The sequence below is a fragment of the Capra hircus genome, chromosome 9, assembly GCF_001704415.2.
Source record: "Capra hircus breed San Clemente chromosome 9, ASM170441v1, whole genome shotgun sequence".
Lineage (NCBI taxonomy): Eukaryota > Metazoa > Chordata > Mammalia > Artiodactyla > Bovidae > Capra > Capra hircus.
In genome coordinates, this window is record NC_030816.1 from 26,930,631 (window position 1) to 26,955,711 (window position 25,081).

The 25,081-nt window shown below is 39.1% G+C and overlaps 1 protein-coding gene across 2 annotated transcripts in view; it reads left to right on the plus strand.

The window, feature by feature from the left end:
* Positions 1 to 25,081, plus strand: part of CDK19 (cyclin dependent kinase 19) — a 169,231-nt gene that overhangs the window by 127,711 nt on the left and 16,439 nt on the right. For both annotated transcript variants that reach the window (XM_005684572.3, XM_018053070.1), the window contains 4 exons: positions 13,900 to 13,957; positions 18,559 to 18,690; positions 24,356 to 24,499; positions 24,671 to 24,740. In XM_005684572.3, coding sequence (XP_005684629.1) covers positions 13,900 to 13,957; positions 18,559 to 18,690; positions 24,356 to 24,499; positions 24,671 to 24,740 — 404 coding nt within the window. The remainder of the gene's footprint in view (positions 1 to 13,899; positions 13,958 to 18,558; positions 18,691 to 24,355; positions 24,500 to 24,670; positions 24,741 to 25,081) is intronic.

A 25,081-nucleotide genomic window follows, 5' to 3' on the forward strand; every position in this document is an offset into this window, starting at 1 on the left:
AACTTGATTTTAGACTAGGAGGAAATAGACATTAAACAGTCACATGACTAAATATATGATAATTTGAAAAAGAAACCTGTGGTAAGTTAGGTAAAGGAAAAGTTCAAGGTGCTTTGAGAGGATTTAAGGTGTGAACTGACCTAATCCAGGAGTTCAGAAAGTCTTCTCTGACGCTGGTGTTTGAGCCGAGCTGGAAAGGATAAGGTAGGAGCTGAGTGGTTGTATGGCATGTGCAAAAGCCCCTGACCACCACTGACATTCTGTTTGAGCAGCACTATAGGATGATTCCAGAGAAGGCAATGGCACCCCACTCCAGTATTCTTGCCTGGAAAATCCCAAGGACGGAGGAGCCTGGAAGGCTGCAGTCCCTGGGGTCACTAAGAGTTAGACACGACTGAGCGACTTCACTTTTCACTCTTCACTTTCATGCATTGGGGAAGGCAATGGCACCCCACTCCAGTGTTCTTGCCTGGAGAGTCCCAGGGACGGCAGAGCCTGGTGGGCTGCCGTCTATGGGGTCGCACAGAGTCGGACACGACTGAAGCCACTTGGCAGCAGCAGCATAGGATGATTCAGGGCTTCCCTGGTGGCTCAGATGGTAAAGAATCCACCTGCAGTGCAGAAGACCTGGCTTTGATCCCTGAGTTGGGAATATCCCCTGGAGAAGGGAATGGGAACCCACTCTAGTATTCTTACCTGGAGAACTCCATGGTCTGAGGAGCCTGGTGGGCTACAGTCCATGGGTTTCGAAAGAGTCGGACACAACTGAGTGACTAACACGCACACGCGTGCGTGTGCGCGCGCCATCAGAGTAGAAGTCTTTCCCTGGTGAGCGCTGTAAGCCAATTAAGTATTGTCCATTTGCCAAGTGTGCTTTTGTTGTCATAAGCTTGGCCTAGAGCACACCACTGAGAGACTTGGGTTCTAGTCCTGGGTCTGCCACTGTGTGTGGACAGTGAACTTAGTTGAGGTTGTAGGTTTTTTGTTTGTTTTTTTTTGTTTGGGTTTTTTTTTTTGCATTTCTTCATGAGTAAACTGAGAGGGCTCAGCTTCTTAATTTCTACCTCGGACATTCTTAATTTCTCAAGGTAATAAGACTGAATTTTTTTATTTGAATATGAATGTCACAAATGTAAAAAGAAAACTACTTTCTACCAGTGTTGTCTCTGCGGATGGATTGTACTAGTTAATAAATAGTATAGCACCTGAGTGTCTTGGTGGCTTTATTTCCTGGCCTTGCTGTCAATGTGGAATATATCTTGATTATACACTGTTGGTGACCTTGAAGTTACTTAGGTAAATAGCCTTCTGGATACATGTGTTTGTCTTGCATTAAGCTTTTTATAAAGGCTGCTTTTTATTGGTTCTTGTTAGAGAAAAGAAAACCTTATCTCTGCTGTTCAGGCCTGTGACCACTCCTAAAAGGCAAAGACAAAGAAGTGCATTGTTCACTGTCTTGCAGTGCTGGGTTGGCAGCTGTTTACCATGAATACCAAGGTTTAATTAACAAGGATGCCCATTACCTCTAGACCCTTTTAAAGTAAAATGAAATTAATCATAGCATTTAATATTATAGACTGCTCCCATTTTAAGACAGCCTGCATCTTGTTATAAATAATTTCTAACTGGGAAGGAATTTTTGCTTAGAAGTGGCACTTTAAATTGTGGTTAGGTTCTCTTGAATACAATGGCTTATTTAACCCACAATACACCTAAAGTATGACACAGAATTATGGAACCTTATGCCATTTCCATGGATTTCTGTGGGAGAAGTACCAGTTTTTAGACTTAGAATATTTGGTTTATAAACACATTTCATCCTTCTAGGGTGTTCCAGACAGTAGGTGGGGCACTGGGAATTTAGGCACAGATGAAATTCAGTCCCTGTCCTAATGGATGCATGGCGGCAGGGGAGCTACACATAAATGGATAATCATAAAGGAACTTTCTCTTAAAAAAGAAATTATAAGGTATATTCAGGGATCAGCTATGTACAAGGTGCTGAGAGCACATAAGAATTCATACCCAGTTGGGATGGGGCTCTTTGGAGGACTCGCACTGAGCTGAATCTGAAACAATGAGGAGAAATTTGTAAGAATGAACTGGGGTGGGGGGGCGTGGGTGGGGAGAGCATTCCAGGCAGAGGGGACAGCATGAATAAGGGCATGGGATAAGAAATTGTTAGTCACTCAGTTGTGTCTGACTCTTTGTGACCCCATGGACTGGGGCCCACCAGGCTTCTCCATCCATGGGATTTTCCAGGTAAGAAGACTGGAGTGGGTTGCCATTTCCTTTTCCAGGGGTAAGAAACTGGGAGCACTTTAATATTACTGGTGCAAAACAAGAAGTAGTGAAAGAGGAGGAAGGAGAGAGAAGTGGGCACCAGATTACAGCAGACTTAAAAATTTTTTTTAGGCTGTGCTGGGCTTTCGTTGCTGCACGGGCCTTTCTCTAGCTTGGGGGAGAGAAACTACTTTCTAGTTGCCTTATGCAGGCTTCTCATCACAGTGGCATCTTTTGTTGAGGAGCATGGGCCCCAGGGGGCTGCATAGGTAGTGCTAGTGGTCAAGAGCCCACCTGCCAGGAAGGGGTCAGGAAGATCCCCTGGAGGGAGGGCATGGCAACCCATTCCAGTATTCTTGCCTGGAGAATCCCATGGACAGAGGAACGTGGTGGGCTACAGTCCATGGAGTCACAAAGAGTCAGACACAACTGAAGCAACTTAGCACGCACGCATGCACGCACGGGTTCTAGATGCTGGGGCTTCAGTAGTTGTGGTTCCTGGGCTTTCGAGCACAGCCCCAGTGGTTATGGTGCACAGGCTTAGTTGCTGTGGGCCATGTGGGGTCTTCCCAGATCAGGGATTGAACCTGTGTCTCCTGTTTTAGCAGGCAGGTTCTTTACCACCGATAGAGAAGTGCGTGCATGAAGGACAGATGTGGCGGTTTAGTCATTAACTCGTGTCTGACTCTTTGCTACCCCATGAACTGAAGGCCACTCTGACCATGGGATTTCCTAGGCAAGAATACTGGAGTGGGTTGTCATTTCCTTCTTCAGGGGATCTTCCCAACCCAGGGATCGAATCTGGGTCTCCTGTATTGCAGGCAGATTGGGAATGCTAATAATAGATCATGTGTGTGCTCAGTCCTGTCCAACTCTTTGCGACCCCATGGACTGTAGCCCACCAGGTTCCCTGTCCACGGGATTTTCCAGACAGGAATACTGGAGCAGGTTGTCATTTGCTTCCCAAGGGGATCTTCCCGACCCAGGAATCTAACCTACATCTCCTGCGTTGCATGTGGATTCTTTACCCCTGAGCCACCAGGGAAGCCCAGAGAGGAGGAGAGATAGTAGATTAATCTTTAGGAGGTAAGATAATCAAACCTGAGGACTGATTAGATTTGAGGAATAAAGGACAGGTGCTCAGACTTCTGTTTTGGATGACTGAGTGACTGAGAAGGGGATACCATCAGAGAGGTAGGGAAAATCCAGTTCCAACATGTTAAATTTGAGATGATTGTGGAGATGACCAGCATACAGCTGACATATCTCTAGATATATAGGGACTTAGAGGAATAGATTTTGGAATCATTGGCCATGAGTGGTTGTTAAAACCCTAAATAAATTAAAATTAGGACTTAAAAGTTTGTTCAGAAGTGAGCTTGGCATATTTCAGGGTAAGTGTTTGTTCTAGTTTCTTACAGTTTCTTTTAAAATGTAGAACTTGCCTATCAAAGGACCATGATTTTCACTCATTCATTTCTTTTTTCATTCATCCAGCAAATCAACAGATACATAAAGTGGTGACAGAAATATCTTCCCTGCTCTTTTAGGAGGTTGCAGTCACAATAATCAGATACTCTATATTTTTAAAACAATTACTATCCAGTTATTTTAAAGGGTAAATGTATGATAAGACTGATACTTGAGTGTTGTATTTCAGAAAAAAAGCATGTTTCTTAGTTATTTGTCCTGTTTGTTGCAACAGAGTCTTGTTTGTTCAAGGTGAACAATGGAGAACAGTGTAAACAAAGGAACATAAACTGAGGATTTTCTGCTGGGAATGTACTTCTGTATCAGATGTGACGAGAGTCGCGCCACTTCTGTATTTAAAGAAAAGAATCGTTGTAGCCACTAATATTAGGCTAGCACTGTTCATTGTTCAGAAACTAGTCTGATTGATATCTGATTGGTTTTTTCCTGTCATTCAGGATTGTAGACAATTGTGTTTGTGTTTTTCTGTCTTCTTTATTGGTACTGATGAGAGTCATCTTGTGGGTTTCTTATTTTTGTTCCAAATGTCCTGGGGCAGGGAGTGTAAAGCAAATTAATAGGATAAATTGTACATTGTTAGGCTGTTCTATTTATGATGTGCCAATTAACTGAAATAAATTTAACCCTGTGGGAAAAAAAAATTGATTCTATAAAAGGAAAAAACCTACCTAAGATACACGTAAAACATCATGAATGTACATTCAGCAATTAACTAAATTCTTGTAAAATGCAGATATTTCAAGAAAAACTTCTGAGTAATCATATGGTTTATCTCATTATTTCCCTGACTTTTGCCTTTTAAATACAATTTAACTAAAATGAACCCTGCAGCCTTGGTTTGTCTATCCAATTTTATTGCTGATAAGTTAAATATGAGGGTTCCAACTCCTGCCATTTCTGCTGTTTCTATGGTAACTAAAGTGTGCAAACCCAGCAGTATCACTTTCTTTCACAGCTGGCATTTTGTGTTCACAGTAAGAAGAGGGGTTTTAGTACAGCATCGTCTGTGTTAATTGGAATGTAACTAGGTCAGAACCGTTTTGGTATCCTCTTTCCATTCTTTCAGGTTTATGTGTGGGGGGTGTGCATGAGCTGCAGTTTCCTTTGTTTTTTTTTTTTAATAGCATATACCTTCAGTTAATTAATCACTGTCAAAGTTAGTCTTTTGAAAATTCAGCATAATATCTGTAAACACACTTGAGTGTGGAATCTTGAGGGTTAGATGGAGTTGTTCTGAGACTTGCCCCCAGCCCTGTATTTCTTGAGTAATTCTCCTTAAAAAAAACAACAGGGAAATTGATGCGAAAATGCTTTGAAAAGTTAAAAGCATCTTATTTTTATTTATTTTCTTTTCCATTATGATTTATGACAGGATATTGAAGATAGTTCCCTAAGTTAGATGCATTTTCATGGGTGATCACATTCTTTTGTTGTTATTTTCAAATATCAAATATCTTAGGACCTTAACAATTATTTACGTATTCTGAAGAGGATAGTTAATCCCAGTTAAGAGGTGTGCATTTCAAAATGATGCCCTCTGTGATTCCAGATTTTAACTTGACTACAGGAACCCTTCTCTGTGGATACTGCCCAAACTCTGGGTTTCTTTCTCAGCCTGTACAAAAGAGCTGACAGTCACTGCTCTCCTAAACCATATCACTTCTGCCCTCATCTCAGGCTCTATCTGCATCGAGATCCCACACTCACAGCTTCCCTGGGCTTTCAGTAGACGTGTCAAAATCATTCTCTACTGACTGCAGAACTCGCTAGACCCTTGGCTCTCTCCTTATCCTCATTCCACTGTGCTGCTCCTGTTCATATTCTCTGTTTCCATGTAGCGCAACTCTAGGAACGTCTGACCAGAGTCAGCTAACAGTGAGCAAGACTGGCTTCCTGGTTTTCTCCCATTCAGCAGCTCACAATCTACTTTTGTCTTTTTTTTTTTTTTTGACTGCACCGCAGGGCATGTGGGGTCTTAGTTCTCCCATGAGGAATTGAACCCATGTCCCCTGCAGTGCGTAGTCTTAACCACTGGATCGCCAGGGAAGTCCCCATTTTCATTTCTTACGTGAAACGAGTTTTGTTCCTTTGTCACATACTTTGTATTTTTATCTTACGTCTTTATTTTTTTTAAAGGATTTAAGCTCAAATTTTAGGAAATGCAAACAATGTAACAAGTGGTACATAAGATGGTTTACTTGATACTTTTACAATTTTAAAAACTGCTATATCCCAGAGATTGCCATTCTCACTAAGGCCTTGAAAAATGTACTCTAGATCTCCCTTCACTGGGCATCCCACACTTTGACTGCTGAGGGCCACCCAGATTCAACGCCTGGTTAGGGAACTAAGGTCCTGCACGCCACAGAGCATGGCAAGGAAAAAAAAAACCCACTAAATTTGCCTTTGCCTGTTTCCCACTTATTTGGGTCTCATTTACTGCAGCTAGCTTCTTTAAATCCACAGAAATTATTTTGTCTAAGTCACCAGTGACCTTGTGATTGTCTCAAAGTTGCCTCTTCTCAGCTTGCATTCTGCTGTTCGTGAAGACTGCCTTTTCTGTTTTAAACTCTTAGCTTCTGGAAGCCTGTGGTTCCTATGTTTTCTTACCTCGGATGCACCTTCATTAGTTCTTTTATTGGCTCTTGTTCTTCTACCCTTTATTCCTCTCAGCGTTATTTTTTTTCTTATATTATTAAAAATACTACTTCTCTAATTACAAACAATACAAAAACATACAAAGTCAGAACATTATGGAAATATATAATGTAGCAGAGATGATAATCTCTCCAAACCTTGCCATCAGAGATTGAACAGGACACACATACATCAGTTCAGTTCAGTTCAGTCGCTCAGTCGTGTCCGACTCTTTGCAACCCCTTGGACTGCAGCATGCCAGGCCTCCCTGTCCATCGCCAACTCCTGGAGTTTACTCAAACTCATGTCCATTGAGTCGGTGATGCCATCCAACCATCTCATCCTCTGTTGTCCCCTCTCCTCCCACCTTCAATCCTTCTTAGCATCAGGGTCTTTTCAAATGAGTCAGCTCTTCCCATCAGGTGGCCAAAGTATTGGAGTTAGTTTCAGCATCAGTCCTTCAAATGAATATTCAGGACTGATTTCCTTTAGGATGGACTGGTTGTATCTCCTTGCAGTCCAAATGACTCTTCAAGAGTCCTATAACACAGTTCAAAAGCATCAATTCTTAGGCATTCAGCTTTCTTTATAGTCTGACTCTCACATCCATACTTGACTACTGGAAAAACCACAGCTTTGACTATTTTAGTCTGAATTTGGCAATAAGGAGTTCATGATTTGAGCCACAGTCAGCTCCAAATCTTGTTTTTGCTGATTATAGAGCTTCTCCATCTTTGGCTGCAAAGAGTATAATCAGTCTGATTTCAGTATTGACCATCTGTTGATGTCCATGTGAGGAGTCTTCTCCTGTGTTGTCGGAAGAGAGTGTTTGCTATGACCCGTGCATTCTCTTGGCAAAACTCTATTAGCCTTTGCCCTACTTCATTCTGTATTCCAAGGCCAAATTTGCCTGTTACTCCAGGTGTTTTCTTGACTTCCTACTTTTGCATTTCAGTCCCCTAGGACATCTTTTTTGGGTGTTCTAGAAGGTCTTGTAGGTCTTCATAGAACTGTTCAGCTTCTTCAGCATTACTGGTTGGGGCATAGACTTGGATTCCTGTGATATTGAATGGTTTGCCTTGGAAACAAACAGAGATCATTCTGTCATTTTTGAGATTGCATCCAAGAACTTTGTTTTGGACTCTTTTGTTGACTATGATAGCTACTTCATTTCTTCTAAGGGATTCTTGCCCACAGTAGTAGATATAATGGTTATCTGAGTTAAATTCACCCATTGCAGTTTTTAGTTCACTGATTCCTAAAATGTTGATGTTTACTCTTGCCATCTCCTGTTTGACCACTTCCAATTTGCCTTGATTCATGGACCTAACATTCCAGGTTCTTATGCAATATTGCTCTTTACACACACACACACATATATAATAAATCATGCAATTTGTAAAAATTATGGATAAGACAGAAAGATAACAAAATGATGCTTATTCTAGTTATGTAAAACCTAGTCTTTCCAAGTCCCCACACTGTGATGGGCAGCCCCCTCTTTAACCTTTGCCTTACCCCTCCTCTGCTTCTCTTCTCACATTGACTCCAACCACATTGACCCTTTTACTTTTTCTCCAGTTAGCCAGCCTGCCAGCTCACCAGTGTTTTTCCTAACTGCTCCAAACCACCATGACCTTGGCCTACTGCTAATCTTACGGCAGCCCTCATAACTTTCAGAGCACAGGCCAGACGTGCTCAAGAACCTATCCAGTTTTGGTACCCAAATGACTTGTGCCAAAAGCAGAACCATTGGAAAGAGCAGGCTAGCCCTCCTTTGGGTTACCTTCTCTTTAGAATCATCAGTGCCTTATCACTCTATTCTGCCTAGTACCCACTGTCCTCCCTGGTATGTCTCCAGTTCACCCATCTTCAGGCATTGAACTGCTCTTCCCTTATTACTGCACTTCTGTCAGGTCTTATCCCAAATATGACCTTCTCATGGAAGTATTGTCTAAGTAATTTAAAAGAATGCTTGCTAAGTCACTTCAGTCTTGTCCAACTCTGTGTGACCCCGTAGACAGCAGCCCACCAGGCTCCCCCGTCCCTGGGATTCTCCAGGCAAGAACACTGGAGTAGGTTGGCATTTCCTTCTCCAATGCATGAAAATGAAAAGTGAAAGTGAAGTCGCTCATTCGTGTCCGATTCCTAGCGACCCCATGGACTGCAGCCTACCAGGCTCCTCCATCCATGGGATTTTCCAGGCAACAGTACTGGAGTGGGGTGCCAGTGCCTTCTCCGAAAGAATGCTTAAGTAATGTTAAAAATAACACCCTTCTAACCCACTGTCATCAGTACCTTATCCCTATTCCTTTACTTTTTGTCCATATTATCTTAGTGTACGATAAATACAAAAATAATATTTGATAAATTTGTATGTACCGTACACCATGTAACAGTCGAGAGCCTATCACTTAACCCAGTAACTGGAACATTACCAATAGCTTGCTTCTGTTTTATCTTTCCCCCCTTATCCTGTCCTCCTGCTTCTTCCCAAGAAGTAACAAACATCCTGAATTTTGAACCTATTATTCACCCCTTCAAAAGTAATAGGTTTATCACATTTGTATATATGCCTAGACAGTACATTTTTAAGCTATTTTTTAGCTTTGCTTGGTTTTAAGTTTTATGAAAATGGTATCCTGCTATATATAGTCTTCTGAAATGTGCTTTTTTCCCCTCAACATAGTGCTTCCAAGATCTGAACATTTTTTACCTTTATTTGTAATTCAGTGATTTTCACTGCTATTTTTAAAATTCATTGTGTGACTCTATCACATTTAATTTCTCCATTTTCCTATTAGCTAGAAATTTGGGTTGTGTCCAGATTTTTTTTTTATGGGGATTACGAAATGTGCTACGGATATTCTTTAGTGTATCTAAAAAGGGAATTACTCAGTTGAAGGGTATGCAATTGTTCAGTTTTGCAAGATGTTGCCAAATTGTTTTCCAAAGAAGTTGTACCAGTTTATTCTCCCGCCAGCAGTGCACTGGAATCTCCCCTGACCTATCTCCTACTCAACTGTTCTTAATTGTTAACCAGTCTACTAGGTATAATAAAATGGTATCTCAGTGGGATTTTCATTTGCATTTCCCCCGTTGTTGATATGATGTGGCATCTTTTCATATGCTTACTGGTTAAACTGTTTTTCTTCTTTTTTAAAATTCCTGTGCAGACATTTTGTCCATTTTTCTGTTATGTTGTTTTTCATCTTGATTTGTAGAAGTCCTTTATTCTGGATACTAAAGCTCTGTGGCTGATCCACGTTGCAGATAGTTCTGCCTGTTTGTCTTTTTATTTTCCTGATCTTTGATGGTTGGAAATTGCTTTAATTGCCAAGTTAACAGTCCTTCCTTTTATGGTTATTCTTTGTATCTTATTTAAGAAATTCTTCCCTACTTTAGGGTCAGAAAGATATACTCCAGTTTTTTATTTCCTTCAGTTTTAAAGTTTCATTTTTCACATTTAATTCCTTAATCCTCCTGAAATTACTGTATATATGGTATGAGGTGAGGATTCATTTTACTTATTTTTCCCCCATTTGGATAACTTGCTATGCCAGCACTGTTTATTGATTAATTCTTCCATTCTCCACTGATCTGAGGTTCTTATTCCCTCAGTTCTCCATTCTCTCCCATTGATCAGTTTTATCTATCTCTGTACCAGTCTCATACTGTTTTAATTACGATAGCTTTAAAATAAATCATGAGCCAGATTCTTCTCTTCATCCCCTCCTCCTAATACCTTGTGAATCTCTTGGCTATCCTTAGCTGTTTGCTCTTCCACATAAATTTTAAAATCAGGCTTTCAAGTTCCGCAAGGAAACTCTGATGGAATTTTGATGGAAATTGCATTGAATATATAGATTACTATGGGGAGAATTGATGTCTTTACTATATTGAATCTTCTTATGTATAAACATGAGCTCTTACTTTATTTAGAACTTCTTAATGTCATTTAAGAAGGTTTCAAGGTGTTCTATATAAAAATCTTATAAATCATTTGATATGTTTATTCCTAGGCATCTTACAGGTTTTTGTTTTGTTTTTGCTATAGAAATGATGCTTTTGAAAAACTATATCTCCTAGCTTTTTTTTCGTGACATATAGAAGTACAGTTGACTTGTTCATACTGTTCAAGTAGCCATACCTCCTGTTAAACTTTTTTACTATTGCTAATAATTTGTCTGTAAATACTTTGGGCTTTCTATGTAGATAATTATATCACCTGAAAATAACAGTAGTCTTGTTTCTGCCTTTCTAATGCATATGTCTTTAATTATTGTTTTATAGTACTGGACTTATGCTGATTTCAAAAAAAAAAGCTGAAAGTAAAAGGCTATTAAAAGATATAGCATGCAAACTGCTAAAACAATCAACTACAGTAGTGTTATACAAAATAGCTTTCAAGACAAGAGCATTATTAACAGTGGGCTTCCCTGGTGGCTCAGCTGGTAAAGAATCCTCCTGCAATGTGGGAGACCCAGGTTCAATCCCTGGGTTGGGAAGATCCTCTGGAGAAGGGAATGGCAACCCACTCCAGTATTCTTGCTGGAGAATTCCATGGACAGAAGTCAGCCATAAAACTAGATGCAGAAATCTCTTGTATTCTCCTTATTATTTTTCCACAGTACTAATCAATACTGATGTATATTTGTTATTATCCTCTTTCCCCCACTGGAATATAAGCTCATGAGATTAAGGATTTTAACTGGTTTTGTTTAGTATGATATCTCTAGGATCTAAGTTACTGCTAGATGCTCAGTCAGTATTTGTTAAATGAATGACTATGGAGGGTAGAGAAAGTCGTGCAAAAACAGCAGTGCCAGACCTTGCGCTTTTACCTTGAAATGCTCTCATATGTTCCCCATGACTGTTGTCACAAGTGAACTTTTCCCCAGTTGTAGTCCACTTCCAACTGGCTTCTGTCTTTACTCTGTGGTCCATCTGTCTTTTCCAGTTCATCCTTCATAATACTACCAGAGTTTTTTTTCCCTAAATATTGATCTGATTATCTCAGTGTCTTGTCTCGGCTCAGCCTATAGAATAAGTTGTAGTTTCTCTAATGTGACGTTTAATTCCCAACATAGCTCCTAGCCGTATTTCTTCCCTGAGCTTTCTATACTCTAGCCATATCATACCTCTTCTAGACTCTTCAGCATGCTTATGTCTGTGGGTTTTCTTTGTGACTGTGCTCCTAACTTTTGGGTTCTCTGAGCCTGAAAAGTCATTCTTTTGTTTATGCTTATAAAAATCTTAAGTCATTCTTAAATTCATAAAGTCATTTCCTTCCTAAAGACTACCCAGATATTCACTGAGAAGAATCATCTAATCCCAGCAATTTCTTTTGCTGTTTTGGTACTTTCTGTAATCTGCCTTGTACTCTAAAAGTTCTCTCTCTTTCCCTACTAGCTATTCATTGAAGATAAGGCTTCATGTTTTATTTTTCTTTATTTCCCTAAAGTCTGCAATATAGTGTTTTATACCTAATGGAGCTTTGATAAATAGTTGTCAGACTTATTTTCAAGGTTTGGTTTTTGTCTGATGCTGTTTTTCTCTTTCTGGTATAGTTAACCAGTCATGCCTCATGTCTTCAATTATCACACTCCAGTGACAATAAACTTCAAATCTGAATCTTCCTATGTCCACTGTCCTGACTAGTGCGACCAGGCCTCTCACACAGCTCCATGTGTCGTCATCTCTTTCTTGTCCCCCCTCCCAAATCAGCACCTTTCATAAATTTTCCATCACAAAGACACCATTCTCAAAACCTTGGTGACATCTTTATCACCCTTTGTCTTAATCTTCTGCCTTCAGCTAGTCAGTAAGTCCTGTCAGTTTCTCCTTTAAAATGTTCCTCAGCTCCGTAACTCTGTCTTCACTTCCGCTGAGCAGTCCTTGGGTGGAGCCCTTATGACCCATACCCAGTTCTGGTGCCTCCCCCTTTCCTGGGCTTCCCTGGTGGCTCAGCTGGTTAAGAATCCATCTGCAATGAAGGAGACCCCAGTTCGACCCCTGGGTTGGGAAGATCCCCTGGAGAAGGAAAAGGCTATCCATTCCAGGACTCTGGCCTGGAGAATCTCATGGACTGGGGTCACAAAGAGTCGGACATGACTAAGCGACTTTCACTCACACTTCCTGTAATCTCGCTGCCTGTAATATAAAGATCAGATTACTTCACCTGGCGTTTAAGACAATGCAGGGTCTAGGTTCATTCTGCTGCCTACCACATTCGTCTTCTGCTTTCTGTCAAGTCAGACTTCTTTTCTCCTAAGCTTATGTCATTGCCTTTCATGTGCTCTACCATGCTAGCTCCTGTTCATTTTTCAGGATCTGGATAATGGACATCACCCCTGCCCCCCACCTTCAGTGAACATTTCCCTTAACAATGGAAACTCTAATCATTTCCTCCCTGTTCATTTTTATTTTTAGTGCTTATTGTTTTCATTGAGACTTTTTAAAAAGAGCCAGCAAATTGGAAGAGATCTTAAAAGTAATCTAGTTTAACCTCTAACCCAAGACCTCAGTCTTCTTTATAATTCATAATTAGCATTAGCTTCTAGTATTACACAAAGCTTCTGATATTTCTTTCTATTTATATAGTGAACATCTGGAAGTTAGGAGTTTGGTTTCATGTGCTTTTATTTTTCCTTTTAATTCTTAGTATGGTTCACTGTCCTGGAAGACACTAAAAATATATTCATTGATTGAATAAATGAATCATAAATTTTCTCTTCAGAGAATTTACAGAGGAAGCTTACCTGCCCCAAAGCCTCTCTGCCTTCAACTAGTCACAAAATCCTGTTAATTTCTCCTTTAAAATGTTACTCAAATGTCTACAAATAAGAATGACTTTTTAAAAAGTCTTAAAAGATGGTGGATACATTTTCAGCCTACCCTTTTCTTTATATGGCTCTGTATTAGCCTTGACTTTTATTTTCCTCCTTCTCGAGATTATACTTGGAATTTCACTTTTGCATGAACTATAAGGTGTATGAATTTTAATGGGAGTCTGTTGAATGTTGACCATGTTTTCCTACAGTAGTTTAGAACTATTTAGCAAGAAATATTCCACTTGACTCAGTTAAATGAAGGTAATTATCTTGTGGCTGGGACTTTATATAAAAATTTTCAACCACAAAAGGCCTTTGTTGTGGGCAGTAATAGAACAGCCTATAATTTGTAAAGGTTTAAAAATTATTACTATTCATTACTTCTGAGGGGTAAATAGAAATGATAGCTTTAATTCCTTTGTGATTATTTGTATGATATAATTTTGAAAATAAGATGTTTCTATAGCAGGGATGTTTTTGGAAAGTTAGTGCTAACTTCAAGTATGTCAAATGCTTAATGTAGAGGGTACTTGCTATTCAATTATAGTTTTGATGAAAATCCAAAAGTGACATTTTCATATTATAAGAACTTTTTTTCCATTTTAGAGCATGTCAAAAGAATATAGTAATTTGAATGCTCTATTTTTATTTCTAGAAACCAGCAAATATCCTAGTAATGGGAGAAGGTCCTGAGAGGGGGAGAGTCAAAATAGGTAGGTAATTATTTCTAAAATACCTTATTAAGAAACTAAAGTGACTGCAAAGATGGTTTCCCTTTTTAATACTCTTTATTTTAAGGAATTTTAAAATTAATTCCTCATTCATAGAGAGGATGTTGGGAAATGGAGATAGTTTATAAAATCCCTCAGATTTATTCCCAAAATAAGGTTCTATAATTCTAAGCTGAGGCAAGCAACAGTTCATTCCTGTCCAAGACTCCAAGCATGTGTTTGTGCTGCTGCTGTAGGCTGCTGTTATAGTCACCCTAAACATAATCCCGTGAATCTTACTTTTGTCTCAGCTTTACCAAATGTTTCCCTGCATCCGTCCTTCCCACCCTGACCCTGACTTATACACACAGATCCTCCCAGACACCTCCCCTGCCCTCCCCTCTCCCTGCTGCATGTCTTGTGCCAGGTACCAGTGTATCTTCTCCAAATGAATATATATGTGTGCAGACTCTTACTTGCCAGTCTTAGATTAAGGCACTGGCAGAAGTCTTGTTTCTGTACTAAAAATTTCTCTGCAACCTTGGACGTTCTAGAAGAAACTGGTATCATGTATACCTGTGACATATCTGGGGAGAAAAGAGGCTGAGCAATGCTTTATTCTAAGTTTTGTTTATAACAGAACTTAAATTTATTCAGTGTTCAGTGCTTTTAAGAAAGATTTTAGAGTAAATTTTATCAAGCTGCTCTCTTTGCTCTTCGAATTTACCGTGCTAGAAATGATGCAGAATTGTGCCAGCTTTGCCTGCTACAGATCCATTCTGACCTGCCCCAAGCCAGTGCGCCCTGCTGCCTGGCCTGCTGCTGCTCCCGTTAATGCACTAGCCCAGTTCCTGAAGAAGCTGCTCTGAACCGACTTTTCTTTCTTTACTCTGAGTTTGAGATTGAGTCATAAAAACATTCTGCTGATGTTAATTAAGAACCTGGTGGCTGCTTTCTTTCCCTCTCATCCCCTTTCTACCCTTCCTCACTTGTTTCTCTCTCACCCTCACACTTTTATCGAGCACCAAGTTTTTGCTAGTCACTCGTGAAAGGGAAGTGAAGGATGGTCCTTCTGTGGGGGACACTGAAATAGACACTTTGGTATGTCATCTCATTTGTTTTGCACAGCCACCCTCTGGTAGATACTGCAGATAAGTAAAGCTGGATTTACAGAGGGGGCAGCTTACTCGGCCTTTCAAAGGAAGGACTTGAACTCCAAGTCTGGGGTCTCTTTCACTCCAAACGTTGCTGCCTAGTGATAGCAAAGCTATCTGGTATGACCCGAATGGCCACGTTTTGGCAGCACAGCTCTGCCTTTGAAACAGCCTCAGAGAAAGTGTGTCTCCTCAGTCCTATCCCGTGCCCTTCTAGCTTCTAAGTACCTTCCTGATGTACTTTAGTCCTTCTAATTACAGTTTTTCCGTTCTTTCCTTCTCAAGTTTCTCCTCTTCACCTTTAAACACTCATAATCCAATTTTAACATAAAATTTTCTTATATCCATTTTGTTTTCTTTACCATTTGTTCAATTTTTTCCCCTTGTTCCTCTACTTCTAAGATCATTTACACGTTGGTTTCACGTACCCTAATCTGTTATTATGTTGTTATTATTTTTTCTGACATCAATTCTGCTCCTCTGTTGAAACTGCCGTCTGTCTTCCTACGTCTAGTAACCTGTGTTTAGTCTCCATTTTCCTTTTCTGCCTTGTCATTTGTTCTTCCAGCTAGTCTGGTGGTGTGAGTGTCTTTACTTTGGTCTCTGTGACATCACATAATTCTATTTTTCTATTACTTTTGCTGTGACTTCTGAATTTTATTCATTCTTGTCTCTTATTCCTACTAACCTTGTTTCAAGATATCCTAGGCACTGGCTCGAGACATGGCCTTCCTCTACAGTTACTTCTTTAGGGAATTGATAAGTTGTGGCCTTAAAATCTTGGGTTTTATGAAAATGATTTTACGCTCTGCATCTCAAATTCTATTCTCTCACTCTAACTCTCTATTTGGATGTCTTGCTGGCAACCTATATTCCATTAATTCCAAACCAAATTCATCATCCTCTTCTTATGCTCTCCAATGCTGTCATCACATTTATCCCAGTAAATTTATCTTCTCCTTAGTCTCCCAAGTAGCTCTGCTATTCAACATGAATTCTGTATTCTAGCCAGGCCAGTTAGTTGCCTTATTGTTAAGAATTTAGGATTATAATTCTACCCAAGATTAGAGAGAAAGTCAGGGTTAAAAGTAAACAACAGTTAGTATTACAGATCTAGTGAACAGTTACAGTTAACCTAGTTGATTAAATTGTTTTTATATTTTAATAGCACATTATTTTTTTAAAAAACCAGTAATGCTTTGATATCTATGCTGAACACTTAAATATAGTTCTTTTTTGATTGAAAGAAAAAGCATAGTTGACTGAAAAACACATGGTGCCCTTCCCTGTATCAGAGGCTTCCGCTCCCAGCATCTGAGACTTGCGGGCCTTTCCTAAAATGCTTGTTGCCTTCTTTACTGTCCACAGTGGTTCCTCCTTCAGAATTCAGCTCAAGTTCCACTTTCCACTTAGTCCACTTCTGCAAATGTTTATTAAACATTGTTCCAGATAAAACCATGGAGACATAGCCTCTTCCTGCAAGGGACTTTGAGTCTAATAGAGACCAGTAGCAACTTTCCTTTTAGTCTCGCAGTACTTACTCTTTTCATCTACTCCATATATTTCGTCATCTCACCCTTCTGTAAGCTCCTTGAATGTAGACATCGCCTGCTGCTGCTTTTCTGTCATTTGATACTAATCAGCACCCACACCACAATTTTACTACCTCTGTTGAACTGAATAATTTAACTCATATCCAACTTTAGGAAAATAGGTGTTAGTAACATTTAGGCTAGTTACATTTTGTCTAAATTAGTAATCATTTGAAAAATGGTTTGAAATTCCTTTGAAGTTCATACAATAGATGGGAATTATTTTTAAGAGTATTGTTTCTCTGGGCTTGATTTCATTTTCCAGTGAATTGATGTGGCTTACATAAAGCTAAGAAGGTAGAGAATAAGGGGAGAAATATTGGCTTTAGCCTTTACTTAAAAATAGAATGCTTTTCAATGGAGGGAAGAGTATTCCATCATATTACTTTGCCATCAGCAACAATCAGCATCTATTCAATATATAAAGCAGTGCTTTGAGGTAGGTATAATATTGGTAGACTGGTTTTGACTATTTTTGTTTGCTGTAGGGAAATTTGGTTTAAAAAGTATAGGCATCAGCACAGGCATCCTTGGATAGCTTTATTTTTTAAGGCCTATGTTATCCAAAGCGTTCTCAGAAAGTCCTGTAAATTATTCAAACTCTAAAGAAATAAAATCACTGTAAATTAAAAGTTTAATGCATATCATAGCCTATTGGTTTTAGATTAAATGATACTCTATAGTTGCAACTTTAATGTGCTACTTGTGCGTTGTGTAGTATGCTAGGGACCATTATATAATCAAAATATATTGTATGTATTGCCTATTTCAGATTATAGAGGCTTATCTTTGTGATTTTTTTTTACCTTTGTGACATGCAATTATCATATGTATAATCTATTGTATATTGGATCCATGGTTAAGAACATAGCTGCTAAATTATAACATGGTTTTTGCTTGAGTACTGGCATTTTTACTTCCTATCCCTGTGACTTAGGGCAAGTCATTGAACTACTTTGGGCCTTAGATTCCTCATCACAGAAGTATGGGTAGGGGGAGAATACTTATTAAACCAGCATTCTTATAAGGATTAGATGAAGCAATAGATGATGTGTATGAAAATCATTTGTAAGCTCTGAAGTGCTTTATAGATATAAGGTATATGTTCTTTAGGAAATCGTAAGAAAATTAGATAGTAACCAGTACATTATTATATCACTAGTAATAATCTTTTTACTACTTTTGTATACTTCTAATATTTAAATTAGTTAGCTTTGGTGTAGAGCTTTGTTAAATGCTGAGTTGTAACAAATTCTCTTACGTATTCTACATATGTTCTTGAAAACATGTATGTGATGTTCTGGTTACAGCAGCTTACCAGAAAAACGTCACCCCAGTTTATAGCATGTACTGTTCTTTGTGATGTAAATACTCCCACCATAGCCAATTTCAAGCCACAAACATGACATTACTGAACACGGTGGTGGGAAGATACTTAGATCAGCTCTCCTGAGTCCATAAAAGCCAACTCTGGCACAGGTTGAACTAAGATAGACTCAAGATTTTAGATATATAGGCATATAGAAGTCATAATCATGAAAACTTTTAGACTTTATTTTAAAAACATATACAAATATTATTCTGTCTCTGAAAGCCAGGAATCTGGAATCAGACCTGGATTTTTATTCTGATTCTATACCTACTAGTTCTATGACTTTGGACAAGTCAGAATATCTCTAAACCTCAGTCTCTTCATCAGTAAAATAGCACAATCACTGTATCTCCCTCAGAAGGGGAGATCTGGTGCTGGCACAGACCACTGGTTGAAAAGCATTGCTTTGTAAGGTTAGTGGCTGTTGTCATCATGGTTATAATATCATGACACACTGAGTTCTTATTAATTGATTTTATTTTTTAGCTGACATGGGTTTTGCCAGATTATTCAATTCTCCTCTAAAGCCACTAGCAGATTTGGATCCTGTAGTTGTGACTTTCTGGTATCGGGCTCCAGAACTTTTGCTTGGTGCAAGGCATTACACAAAGGCCATTGGTAAGTTAGTGTGAAATGATTTACTTATAATTGGTAAGTATTATATCATTATTGTATGATACTGCATTTATGATAAATGCTAAATGGTATAATAAAGCTGCTTTGTAAAAGCCACTTTATATGGCTTTGTAAAAGTCCTGTTGTCATCTATATGCCCAGATTTTATATTCTAGTAGCTCTGGATTTTCAGCTATTTAGGAGAATATGATTCTTTTTTAAAAAAAAGAAAGCATTTTCTGTTTTGAATTATTTATTTTTAATTGGAGGATAATTGCTTTACAACGTTGTGTTGGTTTGTGCTGTGCAACAGAGTGAATCAGCCATCAGTATACATGTATCTCCTCTCTCTTGGGCCTGCAAGGAAGCATTTGCTTTCAGAGAATAGAAGTGTCTGATCTTGTTGAGTTGCATAGAAATGATAAAATGCAGATTTTGTTTTGCACCTACCTACTACTGATCAGAAGAACTGGAGAGAGGTTTAGAATTTTCGTCACAAAAACAGAAAAACTGATGTAGTTATTGGAGGGAGCCCCTGCTATTTGGGAAAAAGTTAATCAGTCAGTCCTTTCCTAAGCAAGAAACAATATGACTAATCCTTCTCTCTTGCCATTATAGTTATCAGAATGGCAGTTTCTCCATTATAGGAAATAGAACCTGGGTAGACTAGCTGTGCTCAGCATCTTGCCATCTCACCAAGCGTAAATGGTGAACAAGAAAACCTGTTAAAAACACAATCTGTGGGATTTAAAGTCTGCTTCAGAACAGAGGCATCAGAGATTTCGCTGCCTGGCCCTGTAGTGTCCTCAGAGGGCCCAGCTGCCAACTGAGGGAGTTGGGAAGAGAGAGCTGCCCTCAAACCTAGGTACTGCTTTAAAGGAGGTGAAAGGAGAAGACAGGGAGGGAGGAAGTGGGGCCATTAATGTGAAGGCCTAGTTCTATAAAGTACCTACATTTTGCTTACTGTGTTTCTTTAAAGTTTCCTTTTCTTGAATTCTGTTTACTTGTATTAGACTAATTTTGACTGCATTTAGCTGCTTTGGTCAAGTTCTATTTGATAAAGACACTTAAATTATAAAATTATTAAAACTCCTTTCTCTGTTAAGCTTATGAAAAATCTGAAAAGAACTATCAGATTTATCAAGGAAGTTCTCACATTTGAAGAGATCAGACTCATAATTAACCTCTTCATGGGTAGAAATGGAAACAAAAATTAAAATATAGTAATGTCCTCATTTGTCAGGAGGTGTGACTTCTGCAAAACTTAGATACCCAGAACACATTTATACTTCCTTTGTCTAGGGATTGAGACACTAGCACAGTGTGGAATATTGTAATTCATCGTAAGTACTGCTGAAGGATTTTGTTAAATTAGTGAAAAAGGCTATGAATGGCTACAGCACCATAAGGAAAACCATATGTGTTTGATAGTAGAGGCATGTGAACTGACCTCAGACCCATCCCCTGGCAGCTGAGCCTGTAGTAATAAGACCCCTGACCAGAGGCTGTCACCGTTAGCAGCCAAAGGCAGTGGCAGCTGTCTGTGAAGGTGGGAGAACTTTTTTTGATACGAAAAGTAAATGGAAGGGATAGAGCAGGGGTCCCCAACCTCTGGGCTGTGGACTGGTACCTCCTGTCAGATCAGTGGTGGCATTAGATTAGAAATAAAGCAAGCCAGAAAGAAAAACACCAATACAGTATAATAATGCATATAAATGGAATGTAGAAAGATGGTAACGATAACCCTGTATGTGAGACAGCAAAAGAGACACAGATGTATAGAACGGTCTTTTGGACTCTGTGGGAGAGGGCGAGAGCAGGATGATTTGGGAGAATGGCATTGAAACATGTATATTATCATATGTGAAACGAATCGCCAGTCCAGGTTTGATGGCATGAGACAGGATGCTCGGGGCTGTGCACTGGGATGACCCAGAGGGATGGGATGGGGAGGGAGGTGGGAGGGGGGCTCAGGATGGGGAACACATGTACACCCGTGGCGGATTCATGTCAATGTATGGCAGAATCAATACAATATTGTAAAGTAATTAGCCTCCAATTAAAATAAATAAATTTATATTAAAAAAAAAGAAAGTGCATAATAAATGTAATGCGCTTGGATTATCCCACCCCCTGCCCCTGCCCAACCTCCCGTCCATGGAAAAATCATCTTCCACAAAACTGGTCCCTGGTGCCAAAAAGGTTGGGGACCGCTGGGAGAGAGCGGTTCTTAGAATAAGCCTGACTCTGTTTCCATTCCAGCGGGTGCACTGAGGGGCTTTATTTTTGAGACATTTAGCATTATGGTTGCTTCTTCTGGTATTAGTTCTCTCTCTCTTGAGAACAATAAAATCTAGACAATCTCAGAAGGTACCAGAGGCTAGGAAGGGGCCAAAAGTTAAGACAGAGAAAAGGGGAGTGCTAGCTGGGAGCAACAGTTGGTGCTTTAGAACAGGACCGGTGGTGAGGTAACCCTGGGCACAGGGTGGAAGTACAGGATGTGCTAACAGCAGAACCTCCTGGGCGCTGGGCTCTTACCTAGCACTGTGCAGTCTATGTCAGAAGGGAGATTCCAGGAAGAAAAGGAAGACTCAGCCAGAAACCTTGTTAAACAAAATGACGCCCCACCAAAGACTGTCTCACTCTCAGAGATTCTTAGCAGACCCACGGCCTGTGTTTAACATGTACCTCGGGTGATTCTGTTGTGTGTGGTCCCCACACTTTGAGAAGCATAGTTTTATGAATATTTTCTGATTAACTGCTCTACTGTTGTAATAAAAAATAGATGTGTGTTTTGGAAATCAAGGTAATTTGGTATGAACTGGAAACCAACTATATATATTTCTTATTTCCTCAGGGTAAGGAGAACTGAAATTGAATTTTAACCAGCTCAGTAAAAATGAGACTTAGCAATTAAAGATAAAAACCTAATCACTGATTTCTAATTTAGTCATCTCAATTATTTATTCTGGATAGAAGTGAGGAAAAAAGAAAAGTAATAATCCCCACATTAGTTAGCTTCTATATTCATAGCAGACATAGATACACAGTTACTCATTCTTAGAATTCCGTGTACCTGGTTCATATCAGAAATGAGTATTATTTCTATTCAGAGCATATAAAAGAGAGTTTGATTTGGCATCAGTGAAAATTTATGAAATGAGATTTAGCCCAGGAGGTGAGTGGTGGTGGTTGTGGTATGTGTGAGAGAGAGAGAAACACACCCACACACCCACACACCCACACACCCACACCCACACCCACACACACCCACACACACCCACCCACACCCACACCCCCCCACACACCCCCCACACACACACACACGGGGAGTGGGGCAGGGGGAGCCAGGGGAGAGGAAGAGAGAGAAAAGGGCAAGTCATTGATAAAGGAAAGAGCTGAGAAATGGCTATAGATGGTGCTGGAGCCAGATGATCATTTAAAATTAGATGCTAATATGAGGCCAGACACCCTAGAATTTAATACTGCCTGCTACATTGAGGTTCCTTCTCTTAGCAGTTCTTCAGGAAATCTAGATACAGGCCCCTGTCCTTGATTAGAGGGCAAACCAGGAACCGTGTGGCCAGCAACATACAGTAATTGTCTCCATTGACTGCATAGTAGAGACAGCTGCAGGAAGACTTGGGACAGTCAGAGGCTGCCGTATCAGGGCCAAGGGGACAGCCAACATGACATGGCAGAGAAAAAATGGCAAAGTAGACACTGAACAGTATTATTAGTCTGCTGTTTAGTGATGGATCTTCATGATGAGGATGATGAAGTTGTATTTTATAGCCTCTTAAGATGGCAGGTAATAATGTAATAAAAATGGCTACTGAAAGGATATGTTCCCATTATCCAGAAGGCTAACTTGTGTGGAAGGAAACCATCCCTGAATGGAGTCAGATACAGGAGACATTACTATATATTTTTTTCATTTAGTAATTTATGAAATGGCGTCCCAAGAGTAATTTTACCTGATAGCTTGTCTACAGAATGTGATTCCTATGTTTAGAAGACTTGTAAACACTGTACTTTTCTATGCTGTCCCATAGTCTGTGTGTTATTAACTTTAAAAATACTAAGTGGCATTAAGTGGGCAAGTATGAATATACATCTCACAAAAATTAATTCGCATGTACAAAGGGCAAAGCATTATAAATATTACAGTTTTAGAATCTAGATTAAAACTATATTATAGTTTTTCGATCTGTAAAATCCAAGTAGAATCATCTTTAACTGGTTATTTGAAGTAGTTAATAAAACTCTGAAAGATGCCTCAATTTATCTTGGCATGGTGGAGCTGGGGCAGCATCTAAGTGAGTATGTTCAGATCACTTCTCTTTACTGGTGTCACGCAATGCTTGTATATACTTGTATTTATCAGCTTCTAGAAATGGCAACCCACTTCAGTATTCTTGCCTCGAGAATCCTGTGGACAGAGGAGCCTGGTGGGCTGTTGTCCATAGGGTCGCACAGAGTCGGACACGACTGAAGCGACTTAGCATGCATGCATGCTTTGGAGAAGGAAATAGCAACCCACTCCTGTATTCTTGCCTGGAAGAATCTCAGGGATGGAGGAGCCTGGTGGGCGGCTGTCTGTGGGGTTGCACAGAGTCGGACATGACTGAAGCAACTTAGCAGCAGCAACAGCAGACCTTACCACTTCTTGAAAACACTGAAGCTGGTATCTTTCAGACAAAAGTTGAGTTTTTCCAAATTATTTTGTGTAATCTGTACTGTTTAGACTGACAACTCAAAAATTCTAGTCATTATGTATTTTATTGCTTTAAAGAAACATATCACTGTACCTGATCATGATATTATTTTATTCTATCACATCTTGAGTGTTACACCTTGTTTTAGATTATCAATTGAATGCTTCAGCAATTAAATTACTAATAGTGGTTAGAAAGGCTTTTGCCTGAATGTAAAGAAAATTCATTGTTTGCTAAGTTGAGTTCCCCAAGTTTATCTTGATCAGGAAATTTACAAGTAAATGTTTTTTATTTGACTTTCAGTCTGTTATGTGATGGTATAGCTGTGCCGTGTTCAGTGCTCAGTCGTGTCTAACTCTTTGCGACCCCATGGACTGTAGCCCTCCAGGCTCCTCTGTCCATGGGGATTCTGCAGGCAAGAATACTGGAATGTGTTGCCATGCCCTCCTCCAGGAGATCTTTCCAACCCAGGGATCAAACCCAGGTCTCCCACATTGCAGGCAGATTCTCTACTGTCTGAGCCACCAGAGAAGCCCAATGATATAGCTATTTCATATCATATATATATGTTTTCTTAATATACTTACTGTATTCACTAAAAAGTTTTTTAAAATTTATTTGGGGGATTCTTTTCTTTTTAAAGTTATACTTAATATGCAGTATTATGTTAAGGTATATGACATATATAATTTTTATACATTACAAAATAATCATCACAGTAAGTCTAGTTACCATCTGTCACCATTGTAAAGTTATTACAATACCACTGACTTTATTCCCTTTGTGTACATTTCATCCCTGTAACATCCTTGGAAGTTTGTACCTCTAAAGCTCTTTTACCTATTTCATCCATCTGGCTACCTTGAAAAATATTTTTATATATAGGTTGTGATTATACCAAGAAATTATAACCAAAGAAATATAATAAATATGTTTTTCTTCCTTCATAGATATATGGGCAATAGGTTGCATATTTGCTGAACTGTTGACTTCAGAACCTATTTTTCACTGTCGTCAGGAAGATATAAAAACAAGCAATCCTTTTCATCATGATCAACTAGACCGAATATTTAGTGTCATGGGATTTCCTGCAGGTAATTTATTTTTTTTCAAAATAATACTTGAGTCATATTTCAAAAACATTCTTTTTGAAAAGGATATTTTAAGTATTTCTATGTATATTTTTAAGCTAAAATAACTAGATTTCTGATAAGTAACATTATTTCCTGTAACAACATTCAGTATTTTTTTTTTTTTTGCCTAAGATAAAGACTGGGAAGATATTAGAAAGATGCCAGAATACCCAACACTTCAGAAAGACTTTAGAAGAACAACGTAAGTAATACCATATTACATACAAGTAACATCCAGTGGGAATATTTAAGTGAATCCTTTTAAAAACCAGATAGATTATTGTTTAAACCAGAAACTTAGATGTTAATATATTAATTATGTTTATGATTTAAAGAAGATATTTCAAATGTTGTTAATGTATATGCCAGGCTTAGGCAAATATTTATTTAAAAACTTTTAAGAATTTAGGGGTCAATAGATAGTTTAAAAGTCTCTTCTGGTCAGCTTGGAAAGGGGCTCAGTTCAATGGCAGTTCCGTCTCTATCTGTGTCGTGAGTTGTGTCTGAAATGCTGGGCTAGGCAGCCAGTAAGGGCGGCAGGAG